Source organism: Condylura cristata, unplaced genomic scaffold, assembly GCF_000260355.1.
Source record: "Condylura cristata isolate star-nosed mole 26May11 unplaced genomic scaffold, ConCri1.0 scaffold00017, whole genome shotgun sequence".
Taxonomy (NCBI): domain Eukaryota; kingdom Metazoa; phylum Chordata; class Mammalia; order Eulipotyphla; family Talpidae; genus Condylura; species Condylura cristata.
The window spans coordinates 1,916,935-1,934,163 of NW_004567118.1; the positions used below are offsets into that span (position 1 = coordinate 1,916,935).

The 17,229-nt window shown below is 56.7% G+C and overlaps 1 protein-coding gene across 3 annotated transcripts in view; it reads left to right on the forward strand.

The window, feature by feature from the left end:
• UBTF (upstream binding transcription factor, RNA polymerase I) overlaps positions 1-12,726 on the forward strand; it is an 18,981-nt gene extending 6,255 nt beyond the window's left edge. For 2 of the 3 annotated variants that reach the window (XM_004684093.2, XM_012726413.1), the window contains exons 2-21: positions 330-463; positions 1,894-2,069; positions 2,569-2,652; positions 2,744-2,899; positions 5,141-5,205; positions 5,490-5,610; positions 5,971-6,081; positions 6,416-6,549; positions 6,706-6,847; positions 7,139-7,180; positions 7,307-7,420; positions 7,514-7,669; positions 7,996-8,151; positions 8,240-8,350; positions 9,007-9,095; positions 9,194-9,383; positions 10,016-10,063; positions 10,164-10,235; positions 10,311-10,454; positions 10,537-12,726. In XM_004684093.2, the coding sequence (XP_004684150.1) occupies positions 406-463; positions 1,894-2,069; positions 2,569-2,652; positions 2,744-2,899; positions 5,141-5,205; positions 5,490-5,610; positions 5,971-6,081; positions 6,416-6,549; positions 6,706-6,847; positions 7,139-7,180; positions 7,307-7,420; positions 7,514-7,669; positions 7,996-8,151; positions 8,240-8,350; positions 9,007-9,095; positions 9,194-9,383; positions 10,016-10,063; positions 10,164-10,235; positions 10,311-10,454; positions 10,537-10,662 (2,295 nt within the window). In that variant the 5' untranslated portion in view covers positions 330-405 and the 3' untranslated portion in view covers positions 10,663-12,726. The remainder of the gene's footprint in view (positions 1-329; positions 464-1,893; positions 2,070-2,568; positions 2,653-2,743; positions 2,900-5,140; positions 5,206-5,489; positions 5,611-5,970; positions 6,082-6,415; positions 6,550-6,705; positions 6,848-7,138; positions 7,181-7,306; positions 7,421-7,513; positions 7,670-7,995; positions 8,152-8,239; positions 8,351-9,006; positions 9,096-9,193; positions 9,384-10,015; positions 10,064-10,163; positions 10,236-10,310; positions 10,455-10,536) is intronic. The other variant, XM_004684094.2, reaches the window with a different exon arrangement.
• Positions 12,727-17,229: the final 4,503 nt, after the last annotated feature.

A 17,229-nucleotide genomic window follows, 5' to 3' on the forward strand; every position in this document is an offset into this window, starting at 1 on the left:
GGAGGTTTTTTTTTTTTTTTTTTTTTTTGGCCCTGGGTGGGGGAAGGAGGGCGGAGGGCGGAGGGCGGGCGCTAGCTGCACGCGGGAGCCGGGAGCAGTCTCTCGCGTGGGCAGGGGAGGGCGCGCGCCGCGGAGCCGGGTTGCAGGGGCTGGGGGAGGGGGCTAGGAGGAAGAGGAGGAGCGAACACCCACCGACCCTTTAAGTCTGCAGGGGTCCTGGCAGGGTCTCTGAGAGTGTGGACTTGTGCCCCCTCCCCTCTGGGGGAGGGAGGAGTAGAAAGTCCCTCACCTCTCGCCTGCCTGAGTGGGGACTGGTATCTCTTGTAAAGGGTGAGGTGGCTTTGATCCCGGGGTGCCCGGCCAGCGCGACCGAGGAGGTGGCTGGACTGGCTGGACGGCTGGAGAATGAACGGAGAGGCCGACTGCCCCACAGACCTGGAAATGGCCGCCCCCAAAGGCCAAGGTAGGAATCCCAACCTCAGTCCTCAACTTCACCCCCCCACCCCTTTCCACAAGGGCCCACTCCCTTTCCTAAAGGGTTTATCCAGTCTGCCTTCTCTGCACTGAGCTGGGACGCAAGGTCTTCAGGGTTCTCCAAAGTCAAGCATCCTCACACTAGGGGTTTTGACTGAGCAAATTATCTGGCCTTGAGCCTGTAGATGGTGTTTTCACATTCTTGTCCCCCCACCTATCTAGAGAGAGAGAAGCCCAGTCAAGCCTTCCTTCTGGGTTCCCAGAACAGGGTATACGCCAGTCCAGTGTCAGAGTGGGAGAAACGGGGGTGGGGGGGAGAAGAAGCAGACCCAGGACACTTGTGGATTTTTTGGTGATTGTTCAGAGAACAAGATTTTTGCTGAGGCAGGTTGGAGGTAAAGGGCGTTTGGCTTGCAACCCCATGCCATGGGCCACACTGCTGGGACTGCATCCAGTAGCGATCTAGCGAGGACAGGGCCAGGGTGGGGTGCACTGAGCATCGGGCAGTGCCTGTGGGACACTGGGAGGGGAGAGGACTGTGGGTCTGTGTGACCCGCTCTTTGGAAACCCTGGCCCAAGCCACCAGATGCACATGCAAATGAAAAGCCCTGGCCTTCCTGGGGCTGTATTTCTACTTAGTTTCATTTCTATGAAAACAGCTAGTCCAGACCCCCTAGCCCATAGGGAGATGGTGGCTGAGGAGAACACTCAGAACTGAGGGTTCTCTGCCTGGGCCCACATGCCCCCCCCCATGCCTTACAGCTATCCTGTGTGCTTTTTCATTTCCATTCCATTTTTTCTTGACCAAAATTCTCCTTTAGTCTTTGAAGGGACCCTAAGGGGCAGGGTGATGGAGTGTCTAGGTCTCAGCTCACTTCTAGCTGTGTTGGCAAGAAACATCCATTTGGTTTCTCCACACTGCCCACACCTTGTTCTCAGGCCTTACACATTTGGGCATCCACCTAGAACTTGGACTTGAAATTGGTGACATTTAGCTGCGTTGGACTTGAAACGGACTTGACATTTAGATGTGTTTACCTCTCTGCTTCTCCCCCTCTTTGATAAGCCGCCTGTTTTGCCACAGAGTGCCCTAAATCACAGACGCTCCCTTCCCTGTCTTACAATAAATAGTGGCCTTGGCAGTGTGGCACGTCAGAAGTAATGTTAGCTCTGGAGTAAGCCAGACCTGAGTTCAAGTCTAGCTTTCTAGGTATGATCCTGTCTGGACTGGGGTCCCAGCTCTAATCCTTGTGACCCTAATTTTTCTTTAGGGGTAGACCATGTCTTGTCTGTGCCTTCAGATGGGAGGTAACGAGTAATTGGGGCCTTCGGGGGAGAAAGGGTTGAGTGCCTAAGGACTGAGAAAGGATGGGGGAATAGCGTGAACCTTGCGTGATTGCCTGTGTCACCCCCCGCCAGACCGCTGGTCCCAGGAAGACATGCTGACTTTGCTGGAATGCATGAAGAACAACCTTCCGTCAAATGATAGCTCCAAGTTCAAAACCACCGAGTCACATATGGACTGGGAAAAAGTAGCATTTAAAGACTTTTCTGGAGACATGTGCAAGCATAAGTGGGTGGAGATTTCTAATGAGGTAATTGACCCCCCCTTTCCTAATAGACATCCACATGTACCCTTGCCTCAAGCTTTCTGATGGGGGAGATGAAACAAGTCTGGAAAGAGGAAGGAAAGAGATCAAGCGAGGTGCTTATGCGGTCACCCGGGTGCATTTTGGGAGGTGGCCCAGCATTCTCAGTTCTGTCATTTTGCTATGTGGCCTTGAACTCTTGCCATCTTGGAGTTTCTGTCACCTGGGGTTGTTCTGGGGGTTGAGTGAGGTGCGGCACAGACAGCCACAACCTCGTTGGTATCCTTCGGTGCAGTGTACTGACTGCCTGGGACTCTGGAGTTGGCAGGGGCCAGTGCCTGGGTGTCTGCCTGGGTGCCAGGGACTCCTTGGCCTCTGCCCCCCTTCCTTAGATAACTTCAGTCCAGTGGAAAGTGGTGGGGACGCACTGGACAGTGGTGCACTCCTGGGTGGTATTTTCATCTGCTGAAATTCCCCTTGCGTTCATCTCCTTTTTTACTTCCAGGTGAGAAAATTCCGCACATTGACAGAACTAATCCTTGACGCTCAGGAACATGTCAAGAATCCCTACAAAGGCAAAAAGCTCAAGGTGAGTGACAGGGAGGAGCCCGAGGGGTAAGAGAGTGGTCCGCAGAATGGACGGTGTCTAACCTTCACCCTTCCCTTTTCCCTCCTTCTAGAAACACCCAGACTTCCCAAAGAAGCCCTTGACCCCTTACTTTCGCTTTTTCATGGAGAAGCGGGCCAAGTATGCTAAACTCCATCCTGAGATGAGCAACCTGGACCTAACCAAGATTCTGTCCAAGAAATACAAGGAGCTGCCAGAGAAGAAGAAGGTGGGAGGAGGGGACAGACTGGGAGCGGCTGGTGGGACGGACAAGGGGTTTAGACATGGGGACATGGGCAGGTCAGCAGCGCAGAGTAGGGTCTTGAGCAGCCACACCTCTCACCCCTCCCAGGCCCACACACCGTCATGCTGGGCATTGTCACCCAGACTGAGGCAGGCACTCGGACCAGCCTTTTGCCCCGTGGAGAATTCCTAGAGCTCTTCTCCTACGCACGTGTCCTCGTTAGGTTCCTCAGCAGCTCTTCACCCTCCCAACACGGTCACGTTTGATGTTCGCAGTATCCTCATAAAGGTAACCCCAGAAGGGGGTTATCCCGATTTTGTGGGCAAAGCGCTGACGTGCAGGAGGGTGTTGTGTCCTAGGCCACACAGCTCATGATGCTAGAGCAGGACTTGGGGTTAGCGCTCCAGACCCCCGGTCTAGCACTCTCCTCCCTGTCACGTCCACACGCTAGATGGACTTCCTTCCCCCAGGCACACCTGTTCACCCAGACACAGCTCTCCTACGGCCTCGTGCTGTGCCAGACCATCTGAGACCCTTGGCTTGGGGCAGGGATGGACACGGCCTTCCCTGTGAGGGCGTGTGGTCTCACACGGGTCAGCAGCAAAGCCTTGGAGCCTGCAGGTGGGACTCTGGTGAGGCAAGTTAGGGAGAGAGATGGCCGCAGAGAGGAGGTCCTGGCGGGGAGAGATGTGGGTGAGTGGTGTCAGGAGAAATGGGAGGCACGTCTGCTAGGAAAGGAGACGGAAGTGTGCGTGGCCCCCTTCTGGTGGGGGCACCGGTCATTGCTCTGTGAATGGCCCTTTCCCTGGTGTGTCCCCCTGACTGCAGCTCACCTGCCGTGGGTTCTGTACCCGTAAATGCTCAGAGCCAGCTCAGCTGGGTAACACTGAGGACCAAGCTGAGCGGGAGCGGGACTTGCTGGAGCTATTCTTGACACCTTTGATGGGGATGTCCAGTGTTGGCTGGACATGCAGCACCCAGACACTCAGAGGATGGGGGGCAGAGGCAGAGGGCACAGCTCCAGGGAAGGGCAGAAGAAGCTCCATGGTAAGATGGACAGGGCGTGGGCCTGGGGACACATGACCCGGGCCTGTTCTGGCTCCATCGTTTGCTGTAGCGTGCCCTGAGGTAAGTCGCTGCGCTTCTCCAGGCTTAGTTTTACCTGAGGTGTGGAGGGTGGGCCTGAGCTGTGCGGTACCTTCCAGCTCTAAAAGCTGCTATTTCATCTGTGGAAGACTGAGATTAGGGCAGAGACTGGCCTCTGCCCCACGGAAAGTGAGGCTGCCAGCCTGCCTGCCCTGGTGCCTGCGGGAGGCAGGGGTGGGGCTCAGGCGTGAGAGCCCCTGGCCTCTTGCTAATCTGGGGAGATGAGTGAGAAGGGAGAGGGGATGTTGCTTGTGAGTCAGGACAGGGTGAGAGGAATGAAAAAGACAGACTGGAAAGGAGGGAAAAGTGTGGAGCGTGGAGCGGTAGGAAGGGGCTGGGCGGTAGGAAGGGGCTGGGCCTGGTGGTGCCAAGGGAGTGGGGGTGGGGGGATAGAGGAGCAGGGCAGGGGGAGGAGGGCACGGTGAGGAGCCGAATAGCCCCGAGCCCAGGTGAGAGGGTTAGAGGAGGGGACAACATGGTGGCTCGAGGGGAGGCAGGTGGTATCAGCTGAGGGACCCAGAGAAGGGATGGGGGCGTTCAGATAGGTCTGTCAGGAGGCGTGCACTGCAAGAATTCATCCTGGGTTCTCTCCAACCTTCTGTGCCTTGAAAGGCAGGACTCAAGTGTCCCCCGGCCCTGTGTGCGCCCTGTGAGGGGCAGGCCATTGTCGGCTGAGCTGCCACCGATGCCAGAAAAGGGACCGACACCTCCTGACTCCTCGTTACGGGACGTGGGGGAGGGGTCCCAGTAGGGGAGTCCAGCCCTATTACTGCTCACCGGGTGTGGCTGGGTACGGCATCCCCCCAGCCCCCCGCCATGAGACTGTTCCTGTTGCAAAGAGGGAATAAATTCAGATGTGTTTGGGGAGGCCCCTGTGGCTCCCATTGTGGTTCTAAGCCAATAGTCAGGGCTGTGGTTGAGCCCACCGGGAGGCAGTCTGTGACGGCCTGCTGGCTCCCCCCATTCTCTGTTCACTCGTGTCACCAAGTGGACAGCAAAGTAGCTAGCCAGGAGGACTCTGGGTGGCTTTTATAACTCGGGCCTTGGGTCGTGGATGACCCCGTGACCTCCTCCCCCCAGATGAAATATATTCAGGACTTCCAGAGAGAGAAACAGGAGTTCGAGAGAAATCTGGCCCGCTTCAGGTAAGGCAGTGGATGGAGCCCAGAGGAGGGCCACAGGGTGCTGGGTGTGGCAGGATAGGCTGGCACTGACCAGAACCTCGAGCTTGCCATCCCTGACGCATGGAAGATGGATGGGACACATGTGAGACCTTAGCAGACCATGCGCAAGGGTAGGGGTGGGCAGGTAGCTGCTGCCTCCAAGCCCAGGCTGGCCTAGGAACCTGGTGGGCGGGGCAGCTAGCTTGGGTCTCCCAGACAGGGGCCCCCCTCCACCCACTGATCGTTGCTCCCCACACACTGGCTAGGGAGGATCACCCAGACCTAATCCAGAATGCCAAGAAGTCGGACATCCCCGAGAAACCCAAAACCCCCCAGCAGCTGTGGTACACCCACGAGAAGAAGGTGTATCTCAAAGTCCGGCCAGATGTGAGTGTCCGGCCAGGGGGTGGGGGTGGAGGGCACACAGCGGTGGTAAGGGGGGAGCCGCGCCAGGTCGGCTGGGCACGCACGGTGCAGGGGAGCAGGAGAGGAGGCCCCTCCCCAGGGGTGGGCTGCATGGACAGGGCCTGGGCCAGCTGGCGTGCGAGCGTGTGCGTGCGTGCGTGTATGAGCCTGTCCCCTTGCACCCAGGCGGGACCCCCACCTCTCCGCCTTCCCCTCCTGGTCTGTGGGGGACACTCACGTGACCTCCTGTGGCCTGAGGGGGCGGGGGCCTTGTGCCCCCCTCCCCCGCCCCTGCCCTTGCCCCTGGCTGCCTGTGTGTGTCTGACGGCTTTTGGTTTGCAGGCCACTACGAAGGAGGTGAAGGACTCCCTGGGGAAGCAGTGGTCTCAGCTCTCGGACAAAAAGAGGCTGAAATGGATTCATAAGGCCCTGGAGCAGCGGAAGGAGTACGAGGTTAGGCTTCCGCTGCGCTCCGCCCCGTCCGGCTCTTCACGGGCCTCTGCCCTCTGACTCTGGCCTCCGCACTCTGCGGGAGGCGGTCACTCCCCACCTCCCGTTGAGGGAGGGGCCTTCTGGGCCCCTCGCCTCTGTCCCTACTCCTCCCCCACCCATGAGATCTCAGGCTAGGGCAGGGCAGGGCACCACGGCTCGTCTCGTCTCGTGTGACAGCAGACACACGGCAGCCCCCAGCTTTGCTCCCTGCCTCCCCTCCCCAGCGGCTCTCCCCCTCCCCTGCCCAGCTAACCCCACACCCCGTTGCCCTCCATCCCCCCACCTCACTCTGCAGGAGATTATGCGAGACTATATCCAGAAGCACCCCGAACTGAATATCAGTGAGGAGGGCATCACCAAGTCCACCCTCACCAAGGCCGAACGCCAGCTCAAGGACAAGTTTGACGGGCGACCCACCAAGCCACCTCCGTGAGCACTGCCCTGGGTGGGTGGGTGGGTGGGTGGGCAGTTGGCAGCTGGGACCTGGGCCTACGCCCAGTCTCTTGAGAGTGAAAGCCTGCTACCCTACCCAGGGCTCCCCGGTTGCTCACCGGGGCGCCCCTCCTCTCCTGCTGGCGTTGACAGGAACAGCTACTCGCTGTACTGCGCAGAGCTGATGGCCAACATGAAGGACGTGCCCAGCACAGAGCGCATGGTGCTGTGCAGTCAGCAGTGGAAGCTGCTCTCTCAGAAGGAGAAGGACGCCTATCACAAGAAGTGCGACCAGGTGAACTCTGGCGGGAAGGACCCTGAACTCAGGGCTTTGAGGCCTGAGGTCTGACCCTAGCTATGGTCAGTCAGACGTGTCTTTGGCACCGGCTTCAAACGTGGTCTTTTGCTAGGTTCAGCATCTGGGCTGATCGAGGGCAGACAGTCTCGGGCTCCGTGCTTAACACCTGTTGGAGTGTGATTAAGCCTCACAGAGGCTCTGGACAGCTTGCTGCGGGCTGCTGTTCCCTCTAGAGGGTCGCCAGTGAGGCTGCCCTCAGACTGACCCAAAATACCCTTCCTTTCCCAGAAAAAGAAGGATTACGAGGTGGAATTGCTCCGTTTTCTGGAGGTGAGTCTCCGTGCATGGGACCGTGGCAGAGAAGCCTGGGGGTGGGTGGTCGAGGCGTGGTGGCCACCCTGGGAGCAGACAGAGGGCCAGGCGTGTACCCCATGCCACCTCTTCTCCCTGGACCAGAGCCTGCCCGAGGAGGAGCAGCAGCGAGTCCTGGGAGAGGAGAAGATGTTGAACATCAACAAGAAGCAAGCCACCAGCCCTGCCTCCAAGAAGCCCTCCCAGGAAGGGGGCAAGGTAGGCGGGGAGCATGACTGAGCAGGTTGGGTGGGGTGAGGACCGGGCTCCGTCAGCACTGGGTGGACCCCAGCGCTCTCTGCACGTCTACAGGGTGGCTCGGAGAAGCCCAAGCGACCCGTATCAGCCATGTTCATCTTCTCTGAAGAGAAGCGGCGGCAGCTGCAGGAGGAACGGCCAGAGCTCTCAGAGAGCGAGCTGACCCGCTTGCTGGCCCGCATGTGGAACGACCTATCGGAGAAGAAGAAGGTCAGATTTGCCAGAACGGAGGCCTGCCGGGCCCCAGCCTGGACCATTTTGCTCTAAGGGCGAGCTGCATTTCCTCAGACGCTGCACGTGTGCTCTGTCGGGCTCAGATGGTGGGGCTGGGAGCCAGCAAAGCCGGAAGGCGGGAAGCTGTCAGCTGAGGGCGGTCGTTCCCCTGGGAGCTGGTTGATGATGCTGGAGACTGCACAGCCCTGGCCTCTGCTTGCCGGGCTCTTGCAGTGTCCGGCAGAGCTTTCAACTGCTGGATGGGGAGCGCGCGCCCCCTGGGGGTGGCCAGGAAGCATAACACCCCGTGCATTCCTTGGCAGGCCAAGTACAAGGCCCGGGAAGCAGCACTGAAGGCCCAGTCGGAGAGGAAGCCCGGGGGGGAGCGCGAAGACCGGGGCAAGCTGCCAGAGTCACCCAAGAGAGCCGAGGAGATCTGGCAACAGAGCGTCATCGGCGACTACCTGGCCCGCTTCAAGGTGGGAAGGGGGTGGTTCTGCAGCTTGCCCATGCTGGCCTTCAGCCCCAGATGACCCTCCCACACCTGATACCCCTGTCTGTCCCCAGAATGACCGAGTGAAGGCCTTGAAAGCCATGGAGATGACATGGAACAACATGGAGAAGAAGGAGAAACTGATGTGGATTAAGAAGGCAGCTGAAGACCAAAAGCGCTATGAGGTGACAGAGGGGCTGCTGGCTAGCGGGGCAGGGGGTTGGGGGACACCTGCCTCCTCAAGAGCCCTGTTTGGGGTGGGCAACTCTTGCTCATTGTGTGGAGCTTGGCACTGGAAGCCCCACCCAGCCTTGGTGGTTTGACCCTGAACAAGCCACTTAACTTCCTCCTCCAAGGCTCAGTTGCACCTTAGTAAAACGGGGCTGACACTGATCATCACAAGTGTGATTTTGAAAGCACTTTTTTTTTTTTAAGATTTATGCATATAAGAACTGGGGTGCAGGCCAGAGATGCGGGGGGTGAGAGGACTCACCAGAGACAGTGGGGAGCAGAACAGGCAGATCTGCTGAAATGTAGTGCTGAGGGGAGCAGTGGGGAGATGGGAGAGGTCTGCCGCGCCATGTGGGGATTGAACTCACACTACTGCAGCTCAGTAGTGCTGAGACTTGACCCCTTGTGCCACCAGAGAGGCCTCATTGAAAGCACTTTTAATCAGCAGTGCCCAGCACAGGTGGGAGTTGTTGAAGTGTCTCCCTGGCTCTGCCTCAGTTTCTCCTTTGTATAAAAGGAGAGTCGGCAAGGCACTAATGGCGTGGGGTGAGAGGTCAGCCTGTTTTAGGAGCTGGGGTTGGGGTGAGTGACGTTCCTGGTTTTCCTGCAGAGAGAGCTGAGTGAGATGCGGGCACCCCCTGCTGCTGCAAACTCATCCAAGAAAATGAAGTTCCAAGGAGAACCCAAGAAGCCTCCCATGTGAGTCTGGGGGCTTGAGCCCAGCCTGGGGTGGGGACAGTCAGCTAGAAGGTTGCCTGGCTGGTATTCTGACCTTCCTTGCACCCCCTGCACCCCAGGAATGGTTACCAGAAGTTCTCTCAGGAGCTGCTGTCCAACGGTGAGCTGAACCACCTGCCGCTGAAGGAGCGCATGGTAGAGATTGGCAGCCGCTGGCAGCGCATCTCCCAAAGCCAGAAGGAGCACTACAAAAAGCTGGCCGAAGAGCAGCAGAAGCAGTACAAGGTGCACCTGGATCTCTGGGTAAAGGTGAGAGGCAGAGACCCGTTGGAAGGAGAGGGCTCCGGGCGGCTGGGGTGCGTCCCCGGTCTCAGGGCGCGTCCGTCCTGCAGGGGAGAGATTATTGCTGAAGATCAGCGGCTCCCCCTCCCGCCTGTGAGCTCCCCTCTGCTTCATTGAGGCGTTCAGATCTGTAAAACGGGGAGAACCGCCTATAGTCCCCCACCACCACCCTCACAGGTTGGCTGAGGACCCAGGGGACAGCAGGGTTCAGGTGTTCCAGAAGTTGGGCAAGCCCCAGGCTTGCCAGGTCCACAGCTCTGGGCTGGGTGTTAGAGTGGGGGTGATGCCACCAAGCTGCATGACTCACGGCGGGTGGGGAGGCTTCCCCAAGTGGAGGAGGACCCTGACTCCGGGGTCCGAGTACAGTGAGAGCAACAGGAAAGACGTGCAACCCAGAAGTCATACGAGAGGGCAGCTTAGGGAAGGACTGAGGGCAGCTGGAAGCAGAAATACCAGGAGCCGTGTTTTTGGATCCCGGGGCTCTCCGCTGAGGCCCGAGGTATGGGGCTGCGGGGGGCCAGGTGTAAAATGGAATGACGAGACCCTCTGCATAGCACTCGGTTGCCTTCCGACCATCCCCCCTGCTCTGTCTCCCCCAGAGTCTGTCTCCCCAGGACCGCGCAGCATACAAAGAGTACATCTCCAATGTGAGTCTGGCCTGGGGACAGGGTGGGGCTGGGCACCGGGAGGTGGGGGGCTGTGGAACTCACAGTGGTCCTCTTTGCCTGTACCCATCCTCTCCTACAGAAACGTAAGAGTATGACCAAGCTTCGAGGCCCGAACCCCAAGTCCAGCCGGACGACCTTGCAGTCCAAGTCGGTAAGGAGGCCCTCCAGATGGCCGGGTGGGGGGGCGGGCCTGGGAGGGACGTGACGTGAGCCGCCGTCCCTCCAGGAGTCTGAGGAGGAGGACGAAGAGGACGAAGAGGATGAGGATGAGGATGAAGAAGACGACGACGACGAGAACGGGGACTCCTCGGAGGATGGCGGGGACTCCTCCGAGTCCAGCAGTGAAGATGAGAGCGAGGACGGGGATGAGGTGCGGCCACAGGCTGGTGGGAGCGGAGGGTGGGGACAGGCCTGCGGGGAGGGCCACCTGGTGAAGTGCCCCCTCCCCCCAGAACGAGGAGGACGACGACGACGACGAGGATGACGAGGACGACGACGAGGACGACGACAACGAGTCTGAGGGCAGCAGCTCCAGCTCCTCCTCCTCAGGGGACTCCTCAGACTCTGACTCCAACTGAGGCTCGGCCCCGCTGGGCGCCCTCCCCACTGACCACCTTTGTTTCTCCCCCATGTCCTGTCCCCTGACCCCTGGGCTCCCCCACTTTCTTTCTTTCTTTTCTTTCTTTTTTTAAACAACGAATGGTGGGGGGAGGGGCTGGAGGAACCCAGGCCAGGACTCTGCAGCCTCAGAGACTTCAGCCCTGGGGGCCCTCCGGGGGGCACAGCCCGCAGCCTGAGCCACCATGGACTGGCCCAGCCTACCCCTCTTCTGCACTTGCGGTTCCGGCATGGACAATGGACCTAGGCTGGGGTGGGGAGGTCCCAAAGAGTTTAGTGAGGCCCTGCACACCTGCAGCCCAGCCCTCGGGTGGGTAGAACTTGGGGAGGACCCTCCCCAGAGGGGCTTGCTGCCTGGACCCCTGCATTGGAACTGGAGGCAGGGAAGATGTGGGGAGAGGAGGGCAGGTGCCTGTGAGAAAATGGGCACTGCCCCACAGCCCTCTCCCCTGCCCCTGCAGGAAGGAGCTGCCTGGACCCACTCCTGGGGGAGGGGCAGAAGTGTTTTTTATATATGTGTATATATATTTTTTTTTTAAGCTCTGAGCTGTCAACGAGACGTTTCCTACCGATCTCGGCTGCCGTCTCTGTTGTCATTTCTGGGAGAGGGAGGGTTTAGGGGGTAGGTCTGGGACTTTTTTAAAACGGTCTTGATGCATATGGAAAAGTGTGTGTGCGTGTGTGCGTGCGTGCGTGTGTCCTGTACATAACATGGGTGCACCTGTGGATGTATGTGTGTGAGTGTGTGAGAGCGAGAAGGGGGCACTCACCTCAGTCTGAATCTGTAAAAGGGTTGGGGGCCAGGGAAACGCTGGTCCTGGGGGGAACAGGCTGGGGCAGCCCCTTTCTCCGCATCCTCTGCTTTGCCTAATATCTGGTTTTGGGGGGTGTACTGAAGCCACTCTCTGCTTCCTATCCCGGCTTCCCTCTGCCAGGGCTACGTGACTGAGCTGTTGCTGGTCTCCGGTGTCCAGCAGGGTGGTGGGAAGGGCACAGACAGGTGAACCTGAAAGCTCTTACTGGGTGGGCAAGGCCTCGGCCGCTCATCCCAGGCCTGCCTGGCCGCCCTAAGCTCAGCCCGGGCTTCAAGGACTGTGGTGGAAGCTCTTACCTACACCTCTCCTGCCTTTCCCCCTTATCTCCCGGCCCCCTTTCCTTTGATTTCTCAGGTCTGCTCCCTTCCCCACTCCTAAACCCACAGCTGGGGAAGAGGTCTGCAAAAGCTGCTTTTGCAGCTGTCCCTCTAACCCTTTCCAGCCATCCCCAAATTTTTGGAACCCGGGTTCCTAGACTCTTAAGAAGCAAGCCACCTTGTGTCTGTGCATTTAACTTTCTTGTATTTGATTAAATTTTGGCCTCCCCCACTCCCTCCCCCCCAATCATGTCAGTGACCTATTTAATAGGGTTGTGTGCTTTTCCACCTCCTCCGAAGGAAAGCCATGGGGTGGGGAGAGTGGGAACTGCCTCCGGGCTGGGGTGGGAACCGTGGGTCCCTGCTCCCAAAGGGAGGCAGACAACTTGCCTTGGACATGGTGCTGGGGGTGGGGGGCCGGGGAGGTACACTCCCTACTCCCACTCCCTTTGTCCTGATCCTGGAATTAGGTACAGGGGCTCCTAGGTTCTATTCCCCAGATCCCCTGCAAAGAACCCCATTTCCCTGTTTGAATGCCCCTACACTGTTGTGTTTTAGTGGAATGTGTTTTCATTTAAAAGCAACTTTGGGGCACTTTTTTTTTTTCCTGTTTTGAAAATTGAGAAATTCTTACAGTACGAACTGGGCTGTGGGAGTGGGGGTGTTGGTGCTGTGAGAGGTCACTCTGAGTGCATTTTGGCACTGGGATGGGATGGCTGGGGTGGGAGGGCCCCCACTCCCCCCCTTTTTTTTTTTCTAATATTTAAGGAGTGTTTTTGTAGGTTTCAACAACAACTACAACTTGAATTTGTATCATGGGAGGCGGGAGGGAGTGGCTTAGAGGTGTCTGCCTAAGCTTAAGGCCAACTGTGGAAGTTTTGTTTTCCCTTTTTTTTGTACAATAAAGTGAAAAACAAAGGTTTGCCTACTGTCTGGTCACTGGAATCGAAGATGGAGGCCCTGGGTGGCCCAACAGATTCAATGTAGAAAGCCAGCTAGCTGGCTTACCCCTTTCTGGAACCATCCTAAAGATTCCATGATAGACCTACATTCATGTTCTTCTGTGCTACTATTGCCCTTAATTCAGTTTGCTTATCTTGGGTTCAGACCACTGAAGACTGAACAAATATATTTCCCGCCTGGGAAATTGGGTCTTGAACTATAGGGAAGGGTTTGCTCCAGTCGTACAGAGATGGGGTAACCCTTGCTCTGTGAACCCTAAGTGTGACCCAGGGTTAGGAGCAACTCTCCCAGCTCTACTTAGTCTACAGGTAAGAAACTTGCTGGGCCATAAGGACTATGTGTGGTTAAAGAAGACAGACTTACCTGCACAGGCCTTGTCTGGGTTCCTGGAACTAAGGGCCAAGACCTAGACCTGTCTTAGAGTTTCCCCTTAACTTGACATTCCTCTCCTTGGCCAACCTGAAAAACTCACTATTCCTCATGGTCTCCCGTTTCCTCACCGCCCACTCATGGTTCCTCCTGGGTGACTTTAAGGTCCCCAACATGTTCATCGTGTTTCTTGCCATCTAAGTATTAGATCTGCTGGCATTAGGTCCTCCTCCTTTTGATCCTACTTGCTCTGAGCCTCCAGATTACCCAAAACTATCCAAAAGGTGGTGTTTACAGAAACTGCTCTTCCAAGCTACAGCCCTCTGTGGACACCTGTGTCTCCTCTGAGATACCTTGCAGACACCTTATACCTCAAGATCCAAAATAATCACCAACCTTCTCGTTTTTCAGTCCAGAATCCAGGGCATCAGCCTTGAATCCTCTCCTTTCAGCTACACCTTCATTCAGTGGCCAAGACCTGTCCATTCCACTTGTGTGTCTCTCTGAAATCTGTCTATGCTCTCCACTCCTGCCCCCCCCATCCTGTTTAATGCTTCCATAATGCTCTGCAAAGACCTAAAACTGGTCTTCCTGCCCGTGCTCTTGTCCCCTCGTTGATTTTCCACACAGCAGTCAAAGCGGTCATTTCAAAACAAATCTGATTTACTTCTGTACTTACAACTCGGCATCTCTTACCACAGCCCAAAGCTTGGTTGTCCCTGTTTCACTTCCACCTTCTCTCATCCCACTCTCCCTAATTCACAGGGATCCATTCAAGTGAACTCTTGTTTGTTCAAACATGTATACCACAGGGTCTTTCTCTTGTCCTCTTTGCCACCATTCTATCCCCCCAACACTTCACATCACTGGTTTCTCATCCTTCATGCCTCACTCAAAGGTCCCTTCACAAGCAGGCCCTCCCTGACCACCATTTTGAGAGCATTCTCTCTTCTCTAGCTCCACAACTATGGACATTTACTTGTTTATTGTCTATCTCCTTAAGTAGAAGACACTTGACCCGCCGCCTTGTTACAGAAATCCCACACCCTAAAATTAACCAGTGCTCATCTGACACTCAGAAACAAAACATGGAAAATAGGTAAGTATGTCCCCCCGCCCCCGAGACCCTGGGGATCCCCTTCTGGTCTCTGTTCCAATTCTAGCTATACCAGCTATCCATGTCTTGAAACATACCACCCTTTGCCTTGTGTATGTACATACATGTAGCCATGCCCTCTCCCTAGAATGCTTCTCTTCACCTCTCTGCGTCATAACTCAGGGCAACACTTAAAAGGTCACTTTTTCAGAAGAGTGGGGTGGGGCACCCCCATGAAAAGTTCTCTGTCATTTATTTTTTCAGCAACCTGTATGCCTTAATATGCACATCAGGCTCTGTCGGGCTGTGTAAGTGCTAGGACAGGGTCTGTGTGTCTCTCTGGCTTACTGCTACAACCCCAGGCCTCACCCAGAGCCTGGGAGAGCACAGTCTTTAGTATTTACTGACTGTGGAGATTGGGCATGGGCCCAACGTGGTCACAACCACAGAGCAGCACAGACCATGTGCCAAATGAACAGTATAACCCAGCTGTAAAGGAGTTTGGTGTGAGAATGGCCACGGGTGGGGAAGTGAGGAAGGATTAAGGTAAACAGGGAGGAGACAGGAAGGCTTCCCGGGCATAGTAAATTCCTTAGGCAGGTTGTGCTGGGCATATTTAGAGACTGAGAAACAGATCTGTATCACTAGCATGGAGAATTCCGGATTCACATTATGGAGGCTCCTAAAAGCCTGGTCCCTCAGTCCCTTGCTCGGGACCGAAGGTAAACCACCGTCTGAGTTTCCACTAACTGTATCAACAGGAAGTCTAACATATCCCAGACTGAACTTGCCACTGTGTATTCTCACATATTCTCAGAGGTTCCAATCTGGTTAGTGTTTTCAAGGTCTCTTTCCTTTACTCCATTCACCACAATTAATCCTGAAAACCCTTTTAGGTATTTCCCAGATGCCGCACTCCGGAGTGACTAAAAGGCAAGTCTTTCCAAAGTACTCCTGCTTACCTCCACTGCCTCCCCACCGATTGCTGTTTTATCTAGTTCCCAGACTGCTGCATGGTCCTAAAGTCTTTCCTGACATCACTGGAGCCCCCCTGGCCATCTTCTATCTCCCTCTGCACTCCTCCCTTTTCTTTATCATATTATTTGGCAATTATTTTTCTACTGTCTATAAGTTGTAATTTTTAAAAGTTATTTATTTATGCATATAAGAGCTGGGGTGTAGGCCAGAGGTGTGGGGGATGAGAGGGTTCATCAGAGACAGAGTGGGGGAGCAGAACAGGTAGGTCTACTGAAACACACTGCTGAAGGGAGCAGCAAGTGGGACAGGAGAGGTCTGCTGTGCCATGTGGGTCAGCTCCCTGGCAGGGGATATAACTAGTGCCTAATGCAACAGTGACTGTAAATAGCTTCATAGTGCCTAGACTTAACCGCTTGTGCCACTAGGGAGGACCAAGTTGCAAATTTCTTGGAGTCACAACTGTCTTAGTTTCATTTTTTTTTTTGCACGTGTGCCCTTGTAAGAATTCTTACAGAGCACAGTAATAAGATTTATCAAGCATCCCCACGAGCTACGTTTTCACATGCACTGACTTGTCAATCCTCACAACAACCTAATGAGATAGGTACTCTCATTCTCTCATTATAACTGTTGACAGCAAAGGAAACTGGAGCAACATTGATTTGCCCAAGCTCCATTTGTTAAAAGCCCACAGATTTAAATTCAGATGTGACTCCTGGTCTTGGGCTCTCACCGCAATAAATGTTTGCTGAGGACTAAAGAGCCAATGGTAGTACCAAAATATGTGACATAAGTCTTTCCCCTTTAATCTTATCTCCTGAGGGAGGGGGTCTGCCATATGCCCAGGACTCCAGACAGAGTCCCCAGAGACGGAAGCGTCTGTGTAGGCATCTAGGCCCTTTCCTCGGGGAGGTAAAGCAGGACTGCGAAAGCTGGCGAATATGGGCACACCCAGGGAAGTAGTATCGGCTCGGGGGAAGGGTCTGGTCAGTGCCAGGCAGACTGAGAGGTGGTGGGTTCCGGAAGCAGGAAAGGCGAGCAGGTGTCGGGTCTAAATTAAGATGAGAGCGGGGAGGACGCTCCGCTACGAAAGGCGCAGCTCAGCCCCCGCCTTCAGCGGGGGACCCTCATTCCGGCGTTTGTTGATTCAATGGCCTGGACTGGGCCAACACTCGCACAGAAACGGGAAACGGAGGTTCGGACGGGCCCCTTCGGCTTCATGGCTTTTCTAGCCAGAGGTGCTAACTGCGCCCCACTTCAACTCTTGGCCACTTCACAGAAGTGGCAGCCCGCTTCGGGGTAAACGCCGGGGTGGAGGGGTTGAGTTGAAAGTGTGTGCGGTGGGGGAAGAGTCGGGAGTCCGGAGGGAAGGGCGGGGGAGCCTGGGCCGGAAGGCGTCCCAGGCTCGGCTGGGAGACGGCGCTCTCTTTCGACGCCACCCGCTGCCCCCGCCCCGGAGCCGGCCGGGACGGCACAAGGTCTCCGCCCCTTGCGCACCGCGCACCTCACCTTGAACGGCGCTCCACCCACCGCCGTCCTATTGGGCCGGCCGGGCCGAGAGGAGACGGCGATTGGCCGAGGTGACTCCCGAAGGCTCCGCCCATCTCCCCGCCCCCGTCCCCGTCCACCGGTACTTTGGACGGCGGCGTGGCGCCCCTCCTCCCCGCCGGGTCCCCGCCCCCTGGAGCAAATGCTGCCGAGCTGCGGCCGCGGGGCAGATGCACGCGCTCGGGCCCTTCTAGCAGGCGCGAGCAGTCGCTGGGCGCGCGAAAGCGAAAGAAGGAAGAGGAAGGGAGGGCGGGGGCGGGGTGTTGAGGAGGGGCGGGAGGAGGAAGAGGAGGAGGTTGGAGCGCGTTCGCGCTTGGCCTCGCGCCCGCGCGGAGGGAGGGGGAGAGGGGCGCGCGCGCGCACGCTCGCGTTCTCGCTCGCTCCATCCATCCATCCTCCGGTCGCGGCACGCGCGCGCGCTCCGGGCTCGCGCCGCACCCC